The 24,000-nt window shown below is 36.1% G+C and overlaps 1 protein-coding gene across 2 annotated transcripts in view; it reads right to left on the bottom strand.

Moving 5' to 3' along the window:
• The window catches only part of LOC115210439 (cilia- and flagella-associated protein 47-like), a 208,424-nt gene that overhangs the window by 126,798 nt on the left and 57,626 nt on the right, over nucleotides 1-24,000 (bottom strand). For both annotated transcript variants that reach the window (XM_036501982.1, XM_036501983.1), the window contains exons 18-25: nucleotides 23,509-23,619; nucleotides 21,332-21,462; nucleotides 19,433-19,555; nucleotides 18,477-18,686; nucleotides 16,399-16,467; nucleotides 11,200-11,281; nucleotides 6,433-6,533; nucleotides 1,852-2,124 (exon numbers count right to left, since the gene is read on the bottom strand). In XM_036501982.1, coding sequence (XP_036357875.1) covers nucleotides 1,852-2,124; nucleotides 6,433-6,533; nucleotides 11,200-11,281; nucleotides 16,399-16,467; nucleotides 18,477-18,686; nucleotides 19,433-19,555; nucleotides 21,332-21,462; nucleotides 23,509-23,619 — 1,100 coding nt within the window. The remainder of the gene's footprint in view (nucleotides 1-1,851; nucleotides 2,125-6,432; nucleotides 6,534-11,199; nucleotides 11,282-16,398; nucleotides 16,468-18,476; nucleotides 18,687-19,432; nucleotides 19,556-21,331; nucleotides 21,463-23,508; nucleotides 23,620-24,000) is intronic.

A 24,000-nucleotide genomic window follows, 5' to 3' on the forward strand; every position in this document is an offset into this window, starting at 1 on the left:
TATATATATATATATATATATATATATATATATACATATATATATATTGGTGCAGGCGCAATGGCCCAACGGTTAGGGCAGCGAACTCGCGGTCGTAGGATCTTGGTTTCGATTCCCAGACCGGGCGCTGTGAGTGTTTATTAGTGATCCCTGCTGTACACTTTCGCCACAACTTTCTTTCACTCTTTCTTCTGTTGGTCTGCTCACTTAGCCAGCGGGGTGGCGTCATTTGATGCGAAGCGCATTGTGACCAGCGATGTGTAGCAACATCTGATAGCCTGGTCGGTCACGGTGATCACGGTGATATATTGCTGCAACCATGACTGTATGGTTAAGAAGTTGCTTCTCCAGCCATGTAATTTTGGGTTCAGTCCCACTGCTTAGCTAGTTGGACATGTGTCTTCTACTATAGACCCCAAGGTGGCTAAAGTCCTGTGTGTGGAATGAAAATATTTCATTGTACACCTTCTGGCTGATCATAGATACACTATTTCACTAGTATGTATCAAATACACCTTCTCCTCCATTTATGACTGAGTTCTGTTCCAACTGACAGGTCACAAGTCGATCTGGTCGTATGTCGGATTTATATTTTTCAACATTATCTTCATTCAAGCACAACTGATGCTTGAAAGTGACTGAATGAGACACAGTGACAGGCAGTGGATGGCTGGGTCTGAGGGTGGCCTGGATTGCCAGATGCTGCCATAGTTATCATATGCGCACATGCCCAATGTCTGAAAATTTATTTATTTATTTATCTATTTATTGAGGTTGTAAGTGTTGATGGTTGTAAGTCAAGGAGAAGGTGCAGTTGAAAAGAATAAAGGTCTCTTTTCTCTTTTATTCTTTTATTTGTGTCAGTCATTAGAGTGTGGTCATGCTGGGGCATTGCCTTGAACAATTTTTAGTCGGCTGTGTGGTAAGTAGCTTGCTTACCAACCACATGGTTCCGGGTTCAGTCCCACTGTGTGGCATCTTGGGCAAGTGTCTTCTGCTATAGCCTCTGGCCGACCACTGCCTTGTGAGTGGATTTGGTAGACGGAAACTGAAAGAAGCCTGTCGTATATATGTATATATATATATATATATATATATATATATATATATATATATATATTATATATATATGTATGTGTGTGTATATGTTTGTGTGTCTGTGTTTGTCCCCCCAACATCGTTTGACAACCGATGCTGGTGTGTTTACGTCCCCGTCACTTAGTGGTTCGGCAAAAGAGACCAATAGAATAAGTACTGGGCTTACAAAGAATAAGTCCTGGGATCGATTTCCTCAACTAAAGGTGGTGCTCCAGCATGGCCGCAGTCAAATGACTGAAACAAGTAAAAGAGTAAAAGAGTAAGAGAATGAATCAACATTAGTACTTTCTATTTTTAAAACCTGGTACTTATTCTATTGATTGCTCTGCCAAACCAATAAGTTATGGGGATGTAAGCACACCAACACTGGTTGTCAAGTGGTGGTGGTGATGGTGATGGGGGACAAACACAAACACAAACACAAACACACACAGACACAAAGTCACACACACACGAAGACACACACACACAAGACACACAGACACAAAGTCACGCACATGCATATATATATATATAACACATGATGAGCTTCTTTCAGCTTCTGTCTACCAAATCCACTCACAATGCTTTGGTCAGCCCTAGGCTATCGTAGAATACACTTGCCCAAGGTGCTATGTGGTTGAGAAGAAAACCTCTTATCATACAGGAGTGCTTGCACTTATACGAAAAAAAAAAAAAACTCCCAGAAAAACAAAGAAAAATGAAAACACAATTATAATAATAAAAGAAGTAACTATCAATAAAAAGAACTACCTTTTTCTGCTCTGTCATGAGATGCACATTATGGTAACTGAAGACAAAGCTGAATTGAATTTTGTATGCGGACAGTTCAAAAATAGGCCTCAACCCACTGGCAATTACTCTCCGTCTTGGTGTGACAATCTGAGCAAGGGTGGTACGAGCATTGAGATGTCGTTTGGAAGCAGTTGATGTCTCACTGGAATCATGTGGTGAGGAGTGAGGAGGTGGTGCTGGTGCTGCTGTATGGTTGATGAACACTGGCATGAGAAAGTTGTAAGCAGCAACCTGAAACATATAAATCACATGGGACAAACTAGATGAGAAAATACAGAATACTCTTTAGAGATTATAAGTATTACTAGCTGACCCTGTTCCATCATAAATGATGGCTAATTGTAGTATTTTATATATATAAATAACTAGCAGTATCGTCCGGCGTTGCTCGGGTTTGTAAGGGAAATAACTATATAAGCATTTTTAGAGAGTTACTTCCCTTATACAACCCAAGCAAAAATCATTAAAAATGTGGAAAAATTATGGTAAATTTTTTTTTAAATCGTAGACTCATCATAAACACACGCTAATACCCAGAAGGGCTCGATATGAATCACGACTATAAGATACCCACTTTTGGTTAAACTGCACCGCAAAATGTGGGAGTAGTTAGGAATCAAAATCAGAATAGACAGACACACACAACTTTAGTTTTATATATAAAGATTAGATATTAATAATATTTAATTCACTACACTAATTATGATGGTTCTAACTCAACCAATAAACAAGCATCACCAATTTATATTGGTTCGGCTTAGAGAAAACAGCTGTGCTCCTGACCCTCCCTATGTTTTATAGGTATAGGTTGATGGCTGCTGGAAAAACATGGGCAGTGATGGAATTCTTGAAGAATAGTGTTCTGAAGAAGAAGGGCTAGAATTTTGAAGGGTTGGGTACAACATGGCTGATGAGAGGATGTGAGGCAAATGAGATGGAAGACTTGAGTGGAGTTAGTATGAAACCAGCCAGTTGCTTGGAACAGGCTATAATTGTAGTGGTAGGAAAGGAAAAGGTGAAGAGAAAGCACACCTTGGCCTAAGCTAGCATTAATTTCACTGTCTGACATAAAAAAATCCTATAAACAATCATAAATCAGCATTTCATTTGACATTTTCATTGCATTCCAATATAGTTTCAATTTTTATAGTTGCTTTGTGAAAGCATAAAGTACATGTTAGCATTTGATTTTTTTCCCCACTTAACATAAATTTCTATACTTCTTTTCATTAATTTATCCAAATCTAAAATCACATTATAGGGTAAGAGGCCATCCGTATACACAACTGAAGGAAATTGGTATAAGTATCAATGTAAGATATTATATCTACATCATAATAAATTGCTTGTCACTTAAAAGGACATGCAGTAAAAAAAAAAAAAAAAAAAAAAATGCAGTGAAAGATCTGTTGTGAGAACTTAGGCAAATGAGAAAAAATTTCTTCTTTGACTCTGTAACAGAATCATGATTTAGAATATATTTTTTCATAGATTTTATTTTTCACACTGTTCTGTGCTGTAGAGCACAGCATCCCACGGCAAAAGTTTTTAGATCGTGCTAAAGGAGAAGAGGCTACTAGCTTCTAATCTAACTCTTCCTTATTTCTTCTAGGAAGTAAGTATTCATATTTCATTTTTGGATTTGGCTTGCAATATTCTTTATATGAGTTCGTGTGTTGAAGCATATTCTGTTGTGTCTGGGGAGAGTCATTTTCTTTTTGTGCCTTATAATGTAACACACACACTGGTAAAATTTCTGCTTATTTCTTATCTTTATTTTCCTAAAATTTTCGTTGCGTCTTGCAACCTTTTCAATAGTCTTGACTATTGAAAAGGTTGCAAGACGCAATGAGACTATTTTAGGAAAATAAAAATAAGAAGTGGAAATTTTACTGGTGAGTGTGTTACACTATAAGGCACAAAACGAAAATGACTCTCCCCAGACACAACAGAAGTATTCATAGACATCCCTAAAATATTTGAGGGGCAATGAGAATACTTTGAACATTCAGAATCAAACTTGTGTTTGCATCCTCTAAGCAAATTTCATTCATGCACTTGTGGGAGTGTTGGTAGTCCATCGGTGTCAGACAATGACAAAATCTGTGTTCTCAGCGATGAGAGTGCATGTGATTCTGCAGACCAAAGCTGGAAGCACACAGGCATCCACAGATGTCACAATGATAGTCTGTGTTCTGGGAGTATTATGAGTAGCATAACTAATTCTAATACTATGAAGCATTTGCCTGATGCTCAACTGATTTTGCTCTGATCACAGTAATTTATGCTCAAAGTCATTCAGATTGAGACCATTTATCCTTTACTAGTCAGATATAGTATATCTGGAAGCAGATATTTTATAAAGTGAATGGACATTTTTGAATACATTTTTCTATATCCCTGTAATGATCCCTTCAACCAACACCTCTGATTGACTCTAAAAAAAATGAAAAGCACGAAGTCGAACTTGGCAGAATTTGATCTCAGAACATGAAGATGAATGAAATGCTGCTAAGTAATTTGCTCAGTGTGCTACCAATTCTGCCAGCTCACTGCTTTTAATAGTTTCAAATTTTGGCACAAGGCTAGCAGTTTTAGGGGAGAAAGTAAATCAATTACATCAAATCCAAAGCTCAACTAGGGTTTATCTTAATGACCCTGAAAGAATGAAAGGCAAAGTCAAGCTTGACAGAATCACTGTCTTAATAATAATAATAATAATAATAATAATAATAATGATAATAATAATAATAATAATAATATGACTGCACATCTTCAATTTGATAGATGCTTACTATTTTATTCTGGTATATTGTTATAATTATTTATGGCTATCTGCTTATTAATGTCTTTATTGTTGCTGTTTGTGCTATCCTTTTCCCAGAACACTTGGGTTTTAAGTTTTCTCTCACACCATGTATCCTCAATTGACACAATGCTGTAATCTTTCACATTAGGTGTAACATCTTGAGATATTTTCACCACTTACTCTTCATTATTTGCATTGAATAGATATATACATATTTCTTTATTTTTGTGCTTTGTTTTTTATTCAAATCTGCTATCCGAACATGATCGATGCCAGGGCCTCCTGACTGGCTCCTGTGCTGGTGGCATGCAAAAAGTACCCACTACACTCTCGGAGCGGTTGGCACTAGGAAGGAAATCCAGCTTTAGAAACATTGTCAGATCAGATTGGAGCCTGGTGCAGCCACTGGCTTTCCAGACCTCAGTCAAACCGCCCAGCACAATCCACTAGTTTTTACTTTTAAATCAAACTATATTTAGTAAAGAATCAGAAATTTCATCTGTGGCATGTAAAAAGCACCCACTACACTCGCAGAGTGGTTGGCGTTAGGAAGGGCATCCAGCTGTAGAAATACTGCCAGGTCAGACTGGAGCCTGGCGTAGCCTACTAGCTTCCCAGACCCTGGTCGAACTGTCCAACCCATGCTAGCATGGAAACGGACGTTAAATGATGATGATGATGTGTTCAGTGTTTTGAGTAGGATTGTATATGTCAGTAGTGTACAAATACATTCAAAAGCTGACTACAGCTGTAGATATAATATTCAGTACTGTAAAATATATTTAAATAATAGTCATATATATGTATAAAATAGTTGGTAGTATTAGATATACTTGAATAGTGATTATATATATATATATATATATATATATATATGTATGTACAGATAGATAGATAGATAGATATCGGTATGCCTTTAGAATTATTCTTTTGTAGTTGGGTTTAACTGCCCTTTCTAACTTGTAAGGAGTCCTGTCATAGGTCTTCTCTTTGTGTATATACCTATATATTCACTTATATATATATATATTCCGCAAAAAAATCTCAAATTTTATTTAATTTGACTTTCGCGGGAAGGAAAGTTTTATTGAAGTCATGTATCGCCTTGACCTTCAAAACGTGGAGTAGATGAAACTAAGGCGACTGAAGAAGGGGAATTTTCCTTGTTTTGTATGTCCTGTACTCTATTTTTTTGTTGTTTAAAAGAAATGTCCATTTCCTTGTTTTTGTGTTTATGTTTTCGTTTCTCATTGTGTTCAACGTTTTTTTGGTGTCCTGTACCCATATATGCATGTATATATACATGTAGAGGTAGGTACGTACATATATGTATGTATATATGCATATGTTTTATTTATTAATTTATATATATGCATATATATATATGTGTATATATATATATATATATGTATATACATGTATATATATATGTATATATATGTATATATATATATATATATATATATATATATAATATATATATATATATGAGTCAGTACTATGAAATAACTTCAAATTCTGACAACATATGTTGAGAAATAGTCATGTGTTGCTTTTTTTTATTCTTTTTTTTTGTTAATATCAGGCCAAATATTTTTTTCTGATTATGTAATACACTGGAAAGAAAGTTAGGGTGTGCATTGAATAGATATACATATTTCTTTCTTTTTGTGTGTTTTTTTTAAAATTTTTATTCAAATCTACTTTCCAAATTAAAATCAGAAAATTACCTCTGTTGGCTCAAACACTAGTTTCCCTTCAACTTTGGTATTTCCATTCGCATGTATAGAATACATGCCAGAAATGTCACTCTCGTAGAGAACACATTCTTCTGAAAAAGAAAACGAAAAAAATAAGAGTGAGAGATAAAAAAAATTTAAGAAAGAAAAATCATTTTAAGAAGAACACAAAGTTTCCTTCTGTAACTTAGCCAATGGCATGATCCTTGAACATTCTGCAGATTGATTTCTCTCTTCAAAGTGAATCGCATACAACATTCTGATGATTATATATTTCATATCTTGATTTATAACATAGGCACAAAGCCATACGTTTTTATTTTTGGGAGATGGGTAGAGTCACTGTAACTGACTGCATTACTTGACTGGTACTAATTTTAGCAACATCAGAGCGTAAATGCTTGTGACTAAATACAGCAAGCCATTTTATCTAGTCCCTTACTATTTCTACTACCTATTACCATCTTAACATCCTGAATATTAAGATAAATTATTGGTAAAATACTGTAAAACTCCATCTATAATACATACGTTTTTCTCACCAGAATCAAGGTTAAATTTAGGAGAGTATAAAAACGCGGTGTTTAGCTGCAATGTTTCTACCCACCCACTGATTGTTAAGATTAAAAAAAAGAAGACAATACTGTAATAAAACATTATCATCATCATCATCGTTTAGTGTCCTCTTTCTATGCTGGCATGGGTTGGACGGTTTGATATGGAGCTGTCCAGACTCCAACTGTCTGTTGTGGCATGATTTCTATGGCTGGATGCCTTTCCTAATGCCTACCTCATTGCAGAGTTTGTTGGGTGCTTTTTACATGCCACTGGCATGGGTGCTTTTTAAGTGGTGCCAGCACATGAAGGAACAAGCCTTTATGCGTGGAAGAGAACAATTTTATTTAGCTTGATGCATCTCATCAAGTACTATAAATCCCCACATCTCCTAGCCCCTTGTCATTTTCTTGGTGAGGCACAGTGTCTGACAATCCTTTCTTACCACTTCATCCCACGTCTTCCTGGGTCAAATCCTTCTACAGATACTCTCTACAATTAGAGCTTGGCACTTCTTTATGCAGCTGTTCTCATCCATTCACATCACATGACAAAACCAGTACAGTCTTCTCTCTTGCACACATCTGATGCCACTTATACTCAGTTTTCTTCTTAAATCAAATCTTAATTAGCTGAAACTTCTTGAACTGTAACCCTCAGTTTCATATTTGTTGTTGTCATCATATATTGTACACTTCTGCAATTCATTGATGACACTACAACAAAACTCTTCCTGATAAAGCACAAATTCTCCCATTGGATGAAACTATAGCATTATTTCATTCTGACATCCTCAGAGTGTTTTCTTCACAGAGATATTGGTGTTGTTTGCCAGTATGATGGCTATTGGCCCACAAGAAGCTCATCTGCCCTTCTACAGGTCCTGTTTTCAGTCCTGCTAGGTGTCCAGACACCCTCTTCACAAGAGTAATAAATTACTCAAGTGGAGGAGCTGGTTTAGTTGCTGACCACTTGAACATGAAATATGTATATCTCTTTACTACCCACAAGGGGCTAAACACAGAGGGGACAAACAAGGACAGACAAACGGATTAAGTCGATTATATCGACCCCAATGCGTAACTGGTACTTAATTTATCAACCCCGAAAGGATGAAAGGCAAAGTCGACCTCAGCGGAATTTGAACTCAAAACGGTAGTAATAGTTTACATGCTACCAGTAGCAGGCCTCGTTCCTGACCAAACTTCCATGTTACTAATTATTAAAATAATTAAATCAGTGTGACAAAGCATGTAAGCAGAAATATCCATAAACGCAATGAATACATCAAATCATTAGCATTTGACTGGTTAAAAAGAAATGTCACACATTCATCTATTCAACTGTCATATGCAGAACATGAGGATATAGCTTCATGTAGTCAATATTACATGAGTAAAACACAAAAGTAAAGTAGGTGACTGATGTTAATGAAGTTTCAGTGTTCAATTAAATGCTTTTGTATTACGTTATATAAAGGCATAGCTGTGTGGTTAAGAATCTTGCTTTACAATCACATGGTTTTGGGTTCAGTCTCACTGCATGGTACTTTGGACAAATGTCATCAACTATAGCCCTTGGCCAACCAGTGTTTTGTGAGTGAATTCAGTTGACAGAAAGTGTGTAGAAGCCCATCACATCGATATCTATAATAATAAACACAAAATTCTGTCTGGTCGTCCATCCAGGACCTCTGTATCTCAGTCTATGTTTTCTCTACATAGACATATTATACCTTTTTAGAATCAAGATGATCCAGGATTGAAAATCTGTTCTTCATTTGTTTCTTGAATATCCAGCGTTGGGATCAGGTCTGGAAGAGGATTTGTTATATGCTAACAGTTGAAAATTCAAATTTTAAAAGAACTCCAAAAATTTGTGAACTTACAAGTTTTTATTTAAACTGAATTAAAAGTAATACCATATTGTTAGGGTAGCAATATATGCTTGATTATTATTGCTCACTTTAGCTTTGGGCCACAGGCTCAATTAACCCTCTGCAGGAGCTAGCTTAAAAGTCCTTGTGGAGTGTAGTCTTTAAGCTAGTATAAATATAAAAGAACTTCAAGTTTAGTTAAAATATGTTTGTGACATTTTAACTTCAAAAGCAAATTCACTTCAGTTACCATGGAGAAAAAAATTCTTTCTTATGGTAAAAGGTGTAAAAATACCATATCTTCTAAGCAATTCCTTCTAGTGGATTCCCATGTACACATTTCTGGCTCTTTAGCCTTCCTCAATGGGAAATACCAAACAGAGGTAACCCTGGGCACATTCAAAACCATAGCCTTATCTTAAAACAATCAACATCAGTGACTTGGTGGCATTCATGGACTGCCTCATTGGAATAAAAATAGCAGTATCAGGGACAAACAGTGATGAAGAATAAATGAACTGTAGGTTAGTTAAACTATGGCTAAAGAACTAGAAATGTGCTTCTGAGAATCCACTAAAGGAAAGTACGAGGCATTTTTACACCTTTTACCATAAGAGAATTTCCCCTCCATGGTAACTGCACTGAATTTGCCTTTAAAAGTTAAAATATGTCACAAATATATTTTAATTAACTGAAAGTTTGTTTATTCTTCCTCATTGTTTGGCGCTGATGTTGCTATTCTTATTCCTGCCAGGCAGTCCATGAGCACAACTCAGTCACTGATGTTGACTGTTTCTAGATAAAGCTGCAACTTTGAATCTATCCATGGTTATCTCTCTTCCGTTTTTCCCATTGTGGAAGGCTAAAGAGTAAGAAATATATGTCTGGAAATCTGCTAGAAAGAAACATTGGATAGATAGTATGATTTTATACATTTTACCATAAAAGAAAAATTTTTCTCCACAGTAACTGCTGCAAATTTGCCCTTAGAAGTTAAAATATGTCGCAAACATATTTTAACTAACCTAAAGTTTGTTTATTCTTCATCACTGTTTGATGCTAATTCTGCTATGTGTATATATATGTATTTCCTTCTGGTCATTCAAAATGTGACCGCGTGTGTACTGTTGGCAATTTTTTTCCTCTGTCTTCCCTTCTCTGGATCTTTCCTTCTCCTATGTTTCCGACGAAGAGCTCTGCTCGAAACGTTAAACCCTCCTTCTTTCCTGAGCGTCCAATAATACTATATTTGTTCCACGTCCTCGCATTGTTGTGTTTTTTGTGCTTTCTTGTTTGGATTAACTATATATACACACACACACACACACACACACCGTTTATCATTTATCTTTTACTTGTTTCAGACGTAATACTGAGGCCACGCTGGGACACCAGCTTGAAGAATTTTTAGTGAAATGAATTGACCGTTTTTAAAAAAGCTTGGTACTTATCCTACAGGTTTCTTTTCCTGAATCACTAAATTATGGGGACATAAACAAACCAACATCGGTTGTCAGGTGGTGGCCGAGGACAAACACAGACACAAAGAGACATGCACATAAATAGATACAGATATACACATATGACAGGCTTTTTTCAGTTTCCATCCTTTCAAATCTACTCACAAGGCTTTGGTTGACCCGAGGCTATAGTAGAAGACACTCACCCAAGGTGCCATATTGTGAGACTGAAACCAGAACCATGTGGTTGGGAAGCAAACTTCTTTCTAGACATCTTTCTGACTGTCAGGCTAAGATAAACCTATGATACATAGAGGGTTACATTATCCAAAGATATTTTTAAAGACTGTAGAATGCATTTTTATGAGGGGTATTTTGGTTATATTCTTGGTAGGTCAGTTGACCATTTAGAAGCTTCCTTGGTGGCAACTACATTGCAAATATTCATATCAGATCTTCAGCCTAAATATATCAGATTTTACTGCTTCTTACTGAAACTAATCGTGGGTCATGGCTTCTCCCAATCTATACTCCATTAATTCCAAGACACTGCAAGTCATGGATACTGCTCTTCTTTCCTTATTAAAGCCATAAAAAATTTAACCCTTCAAAATTCACATGATATTGTTGAAAGTAATGCCTTTTTTTTTCATATTGTTTTGAATTAATCATGTATTATCTTGCAGATATGAGATTTTGATGAGGTAACTGTTAATTCTTTAAAATGATATTGTAGGTTTGACATGAGAATCCAGATTTGGCCAGTTTGAACATAAAACATGTGGAATATTTTTACTGGATATGGCAAGTTCAAATGCTAAAGGGTAAAACAAAGATGGACAATAAAAAAAAAATACAAATTTTTACCTTCCGTTTGTGGAACATTGAAGTTAAGTCGGAAGTCTGAGTAGCTTGACAAATCAAAATCCACTTGGGTAAAGTTGTTGTTCTGTAAAAATATTAAAATAAAATGAAATAAGAAAAGACTGATAAATAATATTGGTTTCAAATTTTGGCACAAGGCCAGTAAGTTCAGGGTAGGGGCTTAGTTGATTAAATTGACTCCACTGTTCAACTAGTGCTATTTTAATGACTCCAAGAGGCTGAAAGGCAAAGTTGACCTTGGTGAAATTTGAACTTAAAATGTAAAGATGGATGCAATACTGCCAAGCATTTTGCCTGGTGTGTTGACAATTCTGCCAGATTGATTTCTAAGTCATATGACATGCTGGGATAGTCTACAGTTGACTGCCATAGAATATATGCATATAAAGGTGTTGCTCAAGCATGGCCTTTATTGTAATCTTTTACTCATCTTAGTCACTAGATTTTAGCCAGTCTGCATTCCTGGGATGATTAAATACAATTTGTAATATCCATGGATATGAGATGCTCGGGAGCAATAAACACTGAAAATGTGCAGAGAACAACTTCCGCCACATTCCAGGGAGAAAAAGGCACCATTCGAGTGTGATCGTTACCAGCATCACCTTACTGGCACTTGAGCCCCATGCTAGTAGGGTGCTAAGAGCACCATCCAAGCATGATCGTTGCCAGAGCGGCTAACTGGGTTCCGTGCTGGTGGCATGTGTAAAAAGATTCGAGCAAGGTCAAAGCCAGTACTGCCTGACTGGCCCCACTACACTCTCAGAGTGGTTGGCATTAGGAAGGGCATCCAGCTGTAGAAACTCTGTCAGATCAAGACTGGAGCCTGGTGCAGCCATCTGGTTCGCCAGCCCTCAGTCAAATCGTCCAACCCATGCTAGCATGGAAAGCGGACATTAAACGATGATGATGATGATGATCCGGTTAGGCTTTATTCATGTGTTCATTTCTTCAGGTGATTATTATTATTATTATTATTACTTGGCGATATGCCATGCTTGAGAAGACTCGTCAAGCCAAGTGAAATTCTAGTTGTGGCTGATACCAGTTTCATGTAACTGGCACCCATACTGGTGGTACATAAAAACGTACACATTACACTCTTGGAGCAGTTGGTGTTAGGCACAGCACCCAGTCATAGAAACCATGCCAAATCAGACTGGAACTTGGTGCAGATCTCCAGCATACCAGTTTCAGTCAAACCATTTAACTCATGCCAGCATGGAAAGCAGACTCTAAATGATGATGATTATATATATCAGTGGTTTTCAACCAGGGTTCCGCCAGTACAGTCCAGGGGTTCCGCAAGAAGTTACAAAACTGCTAAAATCGGCAGTAATTTTTAATTCTCCTGTGCAGATATGTGTGCATAAAACTATTAAATTATTGCACAGGGGTTCCTCGAGCCAGTGGAATGTTTCCTTGGGGTTCCGCTCCAGCAAAAAAGTTTGAAAAGCACTGATCTATATCTATATTAATCTATATATATGACAGGCTTTAGCAAAAGACATTTGCCCAAGGTACCATATAGTGAACAAAAGCCATGTGGTTGCAAAGTGACCTGCTTCATTACACAGCCATTCCTGAACCTAATGAATGATAGAGAAAAATAAATGAAATACAAAAAACTCAAAAATATATACTTCAATGTACTGAAATTTTAAGCTACTGCCCTGAATGAATTCAACAGCAATTTTTAAAAATTGGTAAACAAGGAACAATATAAAAATATGAAAATTAGCAATCATGATCCAGAACAAAAGTGAAAAGCTTCTAAGCCAGAAGTTTTCAACCAGAAATGTGGCACAAAAGTGTGTAGCGTATAGTCCACAGAGCTACTGCAAGTTCCTCAGGCAATACAATATGTTTAGAAAATTTGTGCATTTAATGCATCACTCAGGTGCAGTTATAATTCTTTCCACCAAAGCGCAATGATGCACTCATCTCTGCTTTAAAACAATTTTAATACTCGTCTTTCATGTGATAAAATTATTTTCATAAAAGCTGTTGAACTGTCATAAAACTTTTGGCACCTTATTCAGGGTATCTTGGAACAAATAAAGGTTGAAAATACTTGCTCTAATCAGATATTCTGCTGCATGAAATAGCAGCCAAATATCTCTCAGATCAGATCTTACTATCTTTTTCTCTTTCTTATTGCACCCACACAGTTGTAGTGAAAGGATTAATGGGACTGCAATGTGGACACTTTTTTCTTGGATTCTTCAATGTAGCCAGGAGCGAGGGAGATAGAAAAAGTGAAAGAGAGAGAGAGGGGGAGAGGCGGGGGAGAGAAAAAAAACTCTAACTGGAACCATATGCTTTGCAAGTTAATGTTTTAGACAGTTATATTTGTGGCTATATATATGCCTTTATCCACTTGTGTCTATGTGTGTGTGCTGTGCATGTGCATGTGTGAAACTGAAGTAAATGGTTAAAGCAAAAATGATGGTTGAATACAATATAGATGGTATAAAAATTGCAGTAATCAAGGAATCATTTATCATAGAAACTGGAAATAGATTCATCCACTACAGGAGCTGGAAGATGCAAGTGTTAGAGAACTGATGCAAAAGTTAACACTTATTGAAAGTACAATCTTAGGCAACGCATGGAAGGAAAAAGCACTCCTAGATGACAAATGGTATTCTGGACATGTGTGACAAAAAAGAGCACTAAAATTCAAGTAGGATAAAAGGGAAGAAGATATTGAAAGATACAAAGCTGCAAACATTGGAGTCCAATGATAAATATAAGTGGTTAAGGAGAATTTTATACAAAAGAAATACCAAGAACTGCAAGAAGAGTTTGAGAGATATATCACAAGATAGTTATCCCAAATTGTCAAAGAGATGACAGAGCAAACAGAGGAGAAAAGCTGCATCAACTACTATTGAAGATGAAAATGGTGACGGGAAGCAAACTGAGTAAAAATAGACAGATTACATGAAGACACTATTCAACTATTCCATTAGCACACATTTTTATCATTCTGCAAACCTTTAAATAGGAAAGACCAGGAAATGTGGAACGCTAGCTTGAGTCATGTATTCTCAAAAGTGAACTACCCCTCTCGGAGTGGTTGGCGTTAGGAAGGGCATCCAGCTGTAGAAACACTGCCAGATCAGATTGGAGCCTGGTGCAGCCTTCTGGCTCACAAGTTCTCAGTCAAACCGTCCAACCCATTCCAGCCTGGAAAGCAGGCATTAAACAATGATGATGATGATGGTGAACTAGAAGTTATGAGAGATTTGAAAATCAACAAAATGGTAAGAGAGGGTGATATAAGAGCAGTTGTAATAAAAAAAGGTAGTGAGAAATGACAGAATTGCTGAACAAGATGATATTGTTATTGGTGGTGGTGGCAGCCTCCTTCTCCCTCTCACTGCTGCCATCATCATTTAATGTCCAATTTTTAATACTTGCATGGTTCAAATAGAACTTGCTGAGAGAGGATATACATATATGCATGCATACATAAATACATACATATACACATGCTTTATTCAGTTTCTGTCTACCAAATTCACTCATGGGGCTTTGATTGGCCCAGAACAATAGTAGAAGACATTTGGGTAAAGTACCATACAAAGTAGGGACTGAACCCAGATCTAAGTGGTTGAGAAGCAAACTGCTTAACCACACACTCACACCTGATATATGACACTGTGTTTGTAAAAGGAGAATGGCCATCCTAGCAGAGAAAAATGCAAATAATTACATTGTATTCACACACACAAAATTGTAGAAATGTAGCAATTATTGTACCATTAGTTTAATTAATCACCCTACCAAAATAATTCTAGAGAACTAAATAATCATCTAAAACTGGATGCTAAAAGGATAATTGCTGAAGAGCAAGAAGGGTGCCAAAATGGTCACAGCACTGCAGAACAAATATCCAGTGTGAGAATTATTGATTACATTTAATGATTACAAAAAAGTTTTTGAAATGGTGCAGAGAGAAGTACTCTAGGGTATTGTGAGGAAGTACAACATCTCAATGCATCTAGATGCAATATCATGAAAAATATATGACAAAAGTATTTATGCAGTTTTAAACAACAATGCAACAAGGCAATGGTTTGAAATAAGATTTGGAGTTAGACTGTGCTGTTCATTTTTACCTGGACTTTTCAATCAAGTTCTTGAAAACTACATGACAAATCAATCTATTCAAAATTCTGTGAATGTCCTAGAGGATTTTGAAGGCACAGTGAAGGTTCGTGGAAGATTTATCACAAGTATAAGATGTGTAGGATAACTATAAAAAAAAAAAACCCAACAAAAAAGGCCAAAAATCTCAGATTACACTTTAAGTGTTGAACAGAATGTCCTTTTTGTTCATGAAATATGTTTGAGTGAAGTTCAAGCTTTCTCTCAACATTTTCTATTTTGACAGCAAGTGTCAGCATCAAGGCAAGACTTTAAAAAGAAACTGCTTGCAGCTTGACATGTATATAGCTAAAATGGTGAATCTAAACACATCTAAAAGACCTTTCATGCCTTACCATCATAATATATAATCACCATAAACAATAATGAGCACAACCACTACACTAATACACCAGTGTTTATGTCTCTATAACCACCATAAATAAATATTGATCAAATGAATGAAGGAAATTCTACACTAATGTTTTTCAAATGAGGCTGTAACACCTGTTGGGGCTTTATTTTTAACTATATTTGAATGCTTATCTCTGTGTTTGTTTTATGTTGAATATTAAAACAAACTGATAGAAAGAAAAAAACCTTCACTTGTAGGGGACATTGATGATTTTACAAAATCAAGAGTGGGTGCTTAAAGCAACTGAGAAATATAGCCCTAAATAGTCACTCAACCAGCAAAATCTAACATTCAAATCTTGCTCATATCTATTTTTGAAATACTGTTGCTTTTTATCTTTTTATTTGTCATATTCTATCATCTTAAAAAGGTAAGACACTCGGGACAATCTAGTCCAGTGGTTCTCAACCTGAATCTATAAGGTCCCTAAGGGTCCATATAAGATTTTTGGACTCCATGCAACAAAATAGTAAATTGGGGATCCACAATAGTATTTTAAGGGCTCCTGAAACAATTTTGCTTTTTGAGAATCCTTGATCTACTTCAATATATAACAACAACAATAAAAACTGAAAATTAATAAAGGTATGAATGTTGAAATTAGTTTTTACCTTGTTGATGATATTGAAAGGAATAGTGGCCATTGAACCACAATAGACACCACCAAATATGAAATCGGGCTTTAAAAATTAAAAAAAGAGAGAAAAGAATTTGTAATTTATTTCATAATTAGTACGCCACATATCATTTATACGTATTTGTAATTACATGCACACACACACACATACACACACACATGCACACACACACACACATAGAGTTTTTGGGTTACTCTCTTATTTTATAGCAGCTGGACAGCCATATTTATAGATGCAATACATTTGCAAATTGAATTTGTTTATTCAACAATTTTAGTCAACATTATATCTCTTTCTGATGAAGAGTTCAGAACGAAACTATAAAATTCTCCTCTCTTTCATTCCTCTTGAATTCTCCTTTTCAGTATTTATTCTTTGTCAAGGAAGACCGTCATTAGTTCCTTTATATTCTAGTGTTTCAATTTTACATTTGTAGTGAGTTCTGGCAGAGAGTGGAACAGATTATTAGTTAAAACTATGCATCCATACGCACACACACACACAGCTTGTAGCTAGTCTGCACCATGGTTTCAAGTTAATATAAAGAATTTGGATGCAGTGATTTTTCAGCAAACTTTTGTTCTAGTTCTTGAAGCAAAGGACATGATGTTGGCTTGAACATTGTGTGTGATAACACCTGTGCTTTGACTTTGATTCAAAATGAGATAACAAAAATTTCGTGTGCTGTACCTGTAAGTCAAGATTAGCTCTGTGTTTCAATTCATAATTGGTTTAGTATGATTATTTAGATGATATCACTCAACCAAACGTAAATTGAGCTATTATATGGCATGGCTCTATCCAAGATAAACCACACTATGTCAGCATGACATAGTGTGATTTATCTCTATTCATCTTTTTCTAGATGCATTTCAAAAGTGATGTAGTATTTTATTTGTGATGGAGTTTGACAGAGTTCATATATTAGTATATTTGTGTCTTAAATAAGTTTTCTCTTAAGGTAACGTAAGATAATATTTTGCTATTTTATTTAGTTATAGCAGTTTGATATATGCTGTAATTAATCATGCACTAGTTATCCAAAAGAAATGTGATATAGTCCTTTGAAAAGTGTATTGTTTTGAAGAAATTTGTGGTTATGCAATGAAGTGATTTTCCTGATAAAAATGATTGGGTCGTTTTTTGTTGTCCTTGATGAATAATATATGAAATTTTTTTTGGTAGACGTGTTCATTGACTGAGCTGATAAATTCTTTGAGAGTGCAGGTTACAATGGTTTTTCTAAACAACAACGCAAATTTATATTTCTGACTTTGGTGGAGGGCTTTTGTTGTTTGTATTGGAAGAACTATATGCTACTGTGTTTTTGAATATCTATGTACTTAACTCCATCTCTGTCATGTGTTGCTTCATCAGAGGTAAGACTTTCTATGCATTTATTTTTTACTATACCACTTGTCAAATAACATTTTGTGGATGGCTGGAATCAAAAGGTGTATATAGAGTTTAGTTGTTAGGTTTTATATAGGACTCATAGAAATCTGAGGAAAGGTTCATTGTTGCATTTAGGAAGCTGGCTTGCAAGGTTGCCTTGCTTCAGTTGCTACATTCAAGCTAACCCTTTGGAAGGAGGTTATGATTTATTCTTGAGCATGTCATATGGCTGTCAACATCAGTGCTTAGAAAGTATTAATCCACCATCCCTTTATATTCCAACAGCAGTATTATTGCCAATCTGTTTTAAATTCACTCAGGAGAAAGAAGCCAATAAATTAACACATCTCAGTCTAGTTGAGGCTCTCCATGGACATTAGCAAATGCTTCTCTATGACTTTTTTCATCCACCATTTGTTGTTGTTAATTAAGAATAAATGTCCAGAGATTGCTATAGTTATTTGCATGGCTAACTTAATGGTTGTCACTTAGATATGAGTGTTATAGGGGCTTTGTAGAAGAGGTCTTTGGTGCTAGGTGGGTAAAAATCGGTGTTGTTAAAATTAGAAAAATTTGCATTGATCTTTAACCACAATGTTTGACTCAATTTATCACCTTATATACATATATGTGCTTCTTGTTTTATTTTTACTTACAACATCAATTTCAACGCATGGGTTGTTCACAAATCCACCAACGCGCACTGATATGACCTTCCATCCTCGGATGTCCACCTCAAGGTTGAAATCAAACTTGACCAGAGTTGTTGGGGTAAATGACAACCTGAGTTCAACTTCTCCTCCAGCAGGCACAATACCAGTTGCTGGGTTGATGTACATACCGGTCACTGGGTTCTGATCAAGGATCTGCAATTGATATATGTGAGAATCATTGTACATGCAGAAGCAGAGCTGAGATGTAATGAGAAGGACTGGAAGAGATGATGCAGTGAACTGCAATTCTACATGACTACTTCGTGTGATTTTGGTGTGGTTTCCTTTTTTCCAGAGAGGAGGAAAAGTATTTTGCTAGGCTGGAGAGAAGTATTAGTAAGAAGAAGGACAAAAAAAAAAAATAGTGAGAAAGCAAGAGAGAAAGAGAGAGAGGCAGGTGGAGGAAATTTTTGGAAATAATATTGCCGAGAAACATAAAATAATTTTAATCGATTTTTTCTTTCTTTCTCTCCCTCTACCCCTCTCTTAACACACCACAACCAATTATATTGCTGAAAGACTCAAAATAGCTTTAGTAAATTTTCTCACACTTCCTCTCTTTCTTTTGCACTCTCTCTCTCTCTCTCTTAACACACTACAACCATTTATATTGCTTAAAGACTTAAAACAATTTTAATTAAAGATTAATATTGTTCTTTTTTATTTTACTTCATACTTATTTTTATTCTCCATATATTAAATAAGTTAAAACTAGCTTAGTTATGATTTTAAAGGCTAGAATACCTTTGACTATACCTGGTCTGCATAAACCAGGGCAAATGAAAGGCTAAACAACATTAATATCAACAATGACAGAAATAAAGTAGAAACTCCATATGGCATGAAATCACTTCATGACAATTAAAAGATTATCAAAGAAAGAGATAAAAAAGGATAACCTTAAAATAAGCATGGTTGCCGCTTGTGTTAATTAAAGTGGCCACTTGTTTCGTGGTGAGGTTCACTGGAGCATTCAGGAATGTGATCCGGCGTTCAGAAAACTGTACAGCAGTCAAACCAATCTGCATAGACAAATAGCATTCAGAATTAAATAATAGTAATTTTCCTAATTTAGGCAAAAGGTCAGCAGTTTTGAGGGGGAGGTGGGGGTTAGTCAATACCATCAACCCTAGTACTGATTGATATCATATTTCAACAAACGAGGAAGGATGAAAAACAAAGTTGATTTTTGCGGGATTTGAGTTCAGAACATTTTAAAAAGCCTGAACAAATACCAGCATGGCATATTTCCAATGCTCTGATGATTCTGCCTGCTCACCACTTTTCATCATCATCATCATCATGATCATCAGGATCATCTTCATCATTGTAGTAGTAGTAGTAGTAGTAGTAGTAGTAGTAGTAGCAGTAATCTTTTCTACTAATGGCACTTTGTAGGCCCTGAAATTTGGCAGGAGGGGACTAGTTGATTGCATCAATCCCAATGTTTCACTACTACTTAAATTATCGACTCTGAAAGGATGAAAGGCAAAGTTGACCTTGGTGACATTTGAACTCAGAATGCAAAGATGGATGAAATATCACTAAACATTTCGCCCAGAATGCAAACAATTCTGCCAGCTTACCGCAGTGGTAGTGGTAGAAGTCGTCATCATAATAATAATGATTATGATGATTTCTTTTATTTGCCACCAGGGCAAAGGATGAGGGGGACAAATACTTGTCTTATAATGATAATTATGCAGTGATATCTGTATATGAAACTAAAGAAATGATAGTGTTTATAATAATTTGCTTTATAGTTACAAGTGTCAAATACATTAGAGACAGTACAAAGGCAAAAAAAAAAAGAAAAGAAACCCAGAAAACTAGAAACAAAAAACAAAGATGGTGATGGATTTACATCCAGTAGAAAGATGAGAACAGTGAGGAAAGATCCCCAAAGTAGGGGACAACCACAGAGAGTAATGCAGCTCATTCCCTATATACTTCTAATAATAGCAATTGTTGTGACCCCCTTCGGTCATGAATGACCATGGGATTGCATCTAGAAGGTTACCCTCTGAGGCACAATTCAGGGCAAGGTTGTTTATGGAAGACCAGTAATCACCCACACATACCAGCCTCTCCTCTCCTCTCCACACCACTGATGTTATCCAAGGGAAAGGCAAAGGCCGATACAGCTTGGCACCAGTGACGTCAAAGCTCATTTATTAACGTGCAAGTGGCTGAGCACTCCACAGACATGCGTACCCTTAATGTAGTTCTCAGGGAGATTCAGCATGACACAGTGTGACAAGGCTGGCCCTTTGAAAGACAAGTACAACAGAAACAGGAAGAAAGAGTGTGAGAAAGTTGTGGTGAAAAAGTACAGGAGGGTTCACCACCACCCCCTGCCAGAGCCGCATGGTGCTTTAGGTGTTTTTTCGCTCAATAAACACTCACAATGCCCGGTCTGAGAATCAAAACCATGATCCTATGACTGCGATTCCACTGCCCTAACCACTGGGACATTGTGCCTCCAATAATAGCAATAATTGTTTTGAATTTAGGCATAAGAGCAGATATTCTGGAAGGATGGGTGTCAGTTGATTACAGTGAACCTTAATGCCTTATTTTATCAACCATAAAAAGGATGAAAGACAAAAAATAACTGCAGACAGTGCTGTGTCTGGAGCAAAGACCATGAGAACAGCACAACAGTACCAGTGAAGAGACATGAACTGCTGACCTTTCAGCTAGTCTGGCTGTTGCTTGTGAACTGTCAGCTTAGACAGCGAAATATTCCCAGCCCTAGCCCCAGCACTCAGAAATAATTTAGTAAACTGACCACTTACTTGAGCTCTGCATTCTAATAGGATTGATTGACCTCCATTGACATCAAGAGTAAACGAGCCAACTTCAGGAGAGCTATAACTGGGTAACCATGTCACTTCACAATCCAAGTCCTTAAATTCATCAACAACACCTGTAAATGAATGTTGAGGGAGTGCAATTAAAATAAAGAGTATAAATTATTTTGTAAGATGTATTGCCTAGTCTTGGGCCCTACACTCCTAAAGGAATCAGTGGAGGGTACTGTCATGATATATGGTGTCTTCAGCACCTTAATCTTGGGCAGTGTCCATCTCTGTCTGGCTCTCACCACAGATGATTTGAGATGGACAAAGAGAGAAATATATAAATATAGAGGCACAGGAAGCATGACTGTGTGATAAGAAGCTTATACAGCAATCTGGTATACAGCAATCGGTGGGCGTTATCATATTGTTATCATATTGTTAATCATTCCATCTCATTATGTCTGTGTCCAGCCCGCAGCTTCCTTTCTTTGTAGGCCCTTGTGGCCAATTAAATGAAATAAAGAAGCTTGCTTCCCAACTATATGGTTCTGGGTTCAGTCTCACTGCGTGGCACTTTGGGTAAGTATCTTCTACTATAGCCTTGGGCTGACCAAAACCTTGTGAGTAGATTTGGTAACTGGAAACTGAAATAAACCTGTCATATATATATATATATATATACATACATATATATGTGTGTGTGTGTGTGTCTTTGTGTTGGTGTTTGTCTCCCCCCATCCTACCTCTTGACAACTGGTGCTGTTATGTTTATGTCCCTGTAACTTAGAAGTTTGGCAAAAGAGACTAATAGAATAAGTACTATGCTTATAACAAAATAAGTACTGAGGTCAATATATTCGATTAAAATTTCTTCAAGGTGGTGCCCCAGCATGGCCACAATCTAATGACTGACAGTATTAAAAGACAGAATAAAGAAAAAGATAAAAATAAAAAATACAAAAAGAAATAAATAAAAAAAGTAACTCAAGGACTAGATTGGAGCTCCTGGAAATACCAACTCATCCAAACAAGGATAGACCCAACAGGGTGGAAGGGAGTGGCATTATAAAGGGAGGTGTGGTGAGATTGCAGCCAGATCGCAGCAAGCAATTTTGTCAGCTGGAATGATCTCTGTACAAAGATGAGTTCTGAGATGTGAAGTTAAGCCAGCCTTAGAAAGGTAAGTCTTACCACACATTGAGCAACCAAAGTATGACACTATTTCTATGTTTAGCCAGGTGTTATTTTTCTGTAGTTCTCTTTTCAAAAAATCTTTTACCCCAGATCAAATCTTTTTTTGCTATTTATTTCTGTCAGGAGCAATAGATTTAACATTTTTGTATGGTATATTCAACTCACCAAGATTGGTATTTAGTAAGTCTTGATGCCTGTTTTCATCATAAAAAGAAAACAAAAACAAACCCTTGCATACTGATGCCTTCATTCCCCATATTAAATGGCTAGTCCACCTCAGATTATTGGAAACCAGCATAATATGAAATGAGATTCTTGCTTTTTCTAAAACCTCTTTATCTGGTGTAAATGATTTCCATTTAATCCTGAGATTAAAAGTGCTAGTTATAACCAATTCATGTCTCTTCTGAATAAAGAAGGGTAGATAGTGCAAATGCACGATAAGCCAAAATTTTTGTGCTGACATGTAACCGCGTGATTCCTAAGAGGACTAAAACACTTTGCTGCTTTTTAAATGCGAGATGCAATTCCTTTCTAGAATTCCTTTTACACAAACATATGTACATACAGACATATATTAATTACTGAATGACAAGGAAACCCACAATTCCTGTTCCCTTGTCATTCAATAATTAATATTACACTCTGTAATTGCCTTACGCTTTATTGTAAAGCATATGTACATTCAGTTATAATTACTGGTTATTAATATTGCTCTGCCTAAGTGAAATCACAATATATATATATGTGTGTGTGTGTGTGTGTGTGTAGTGAAAGAGAGAGAGAGAGAATACAATGTATGGATACATAACTGGTAGTTCAAATATGTTTGTAAGTATAAAGTATCCAATTAGTGATATGGGCTTTGGTTTCTGGTAAGTATTCTGGGGACATGGGGACACGCACACACTTTCAAACTAACACTATACTAAACTTAATGGTAAAATCACTAGCTGGATGGATTAAAGAAACACTACCTTGTGAAGGACGTATATTAAAAGCATGCCCGCTGTCTGTCAAAGAGTTTCTCCAAGAAAATTCTGCTGCATAATTCAGTGTATTGGAGAGAGTAATTACTTCTGAAAACGCTGCAAAACAGAAAGGAAATATTTAGTTCATGCATAGGAAATATCAATCTATATTTTCTCACTATTGCCTCTGATGCAATCTGTACAGTTACCACAAAGCCAATCTTTCAGCAAGTTTGAAATTTCAAACTGACTGAGATGTTTGCGAAAATTACAGTCTGTGAAAAGGAAGATGCAGAAAATGAAAAATAAAGTAATCTTTTTAAACATTTTAATTATATAATTAATATTTTCTTAATTTGTCTGTTTTCAGAAATTAAAAATTAAATATAATATTGGTTTCTAACATAAGCACAAAGCCACAAACTTTGGTGGCAGACGCTGAGGATATTATTAAATACAGAATTTGATTACTACTTTTAAATCCAAAATAACTTTTCT

This window comes from Octopus sinensis, linkage group LG4 (genome assembly GCF_006345805.1).
Source record: "Octopus sinensis linkage group LG4, ASM634580v1, whole genome shotgun sequence".
Lineage (NCBI taxonomy): Eukaryota > Metazoa > Mollusca > Cephalopoda > Octopoda > Octopodidae > Octopus > Octopus sinensis.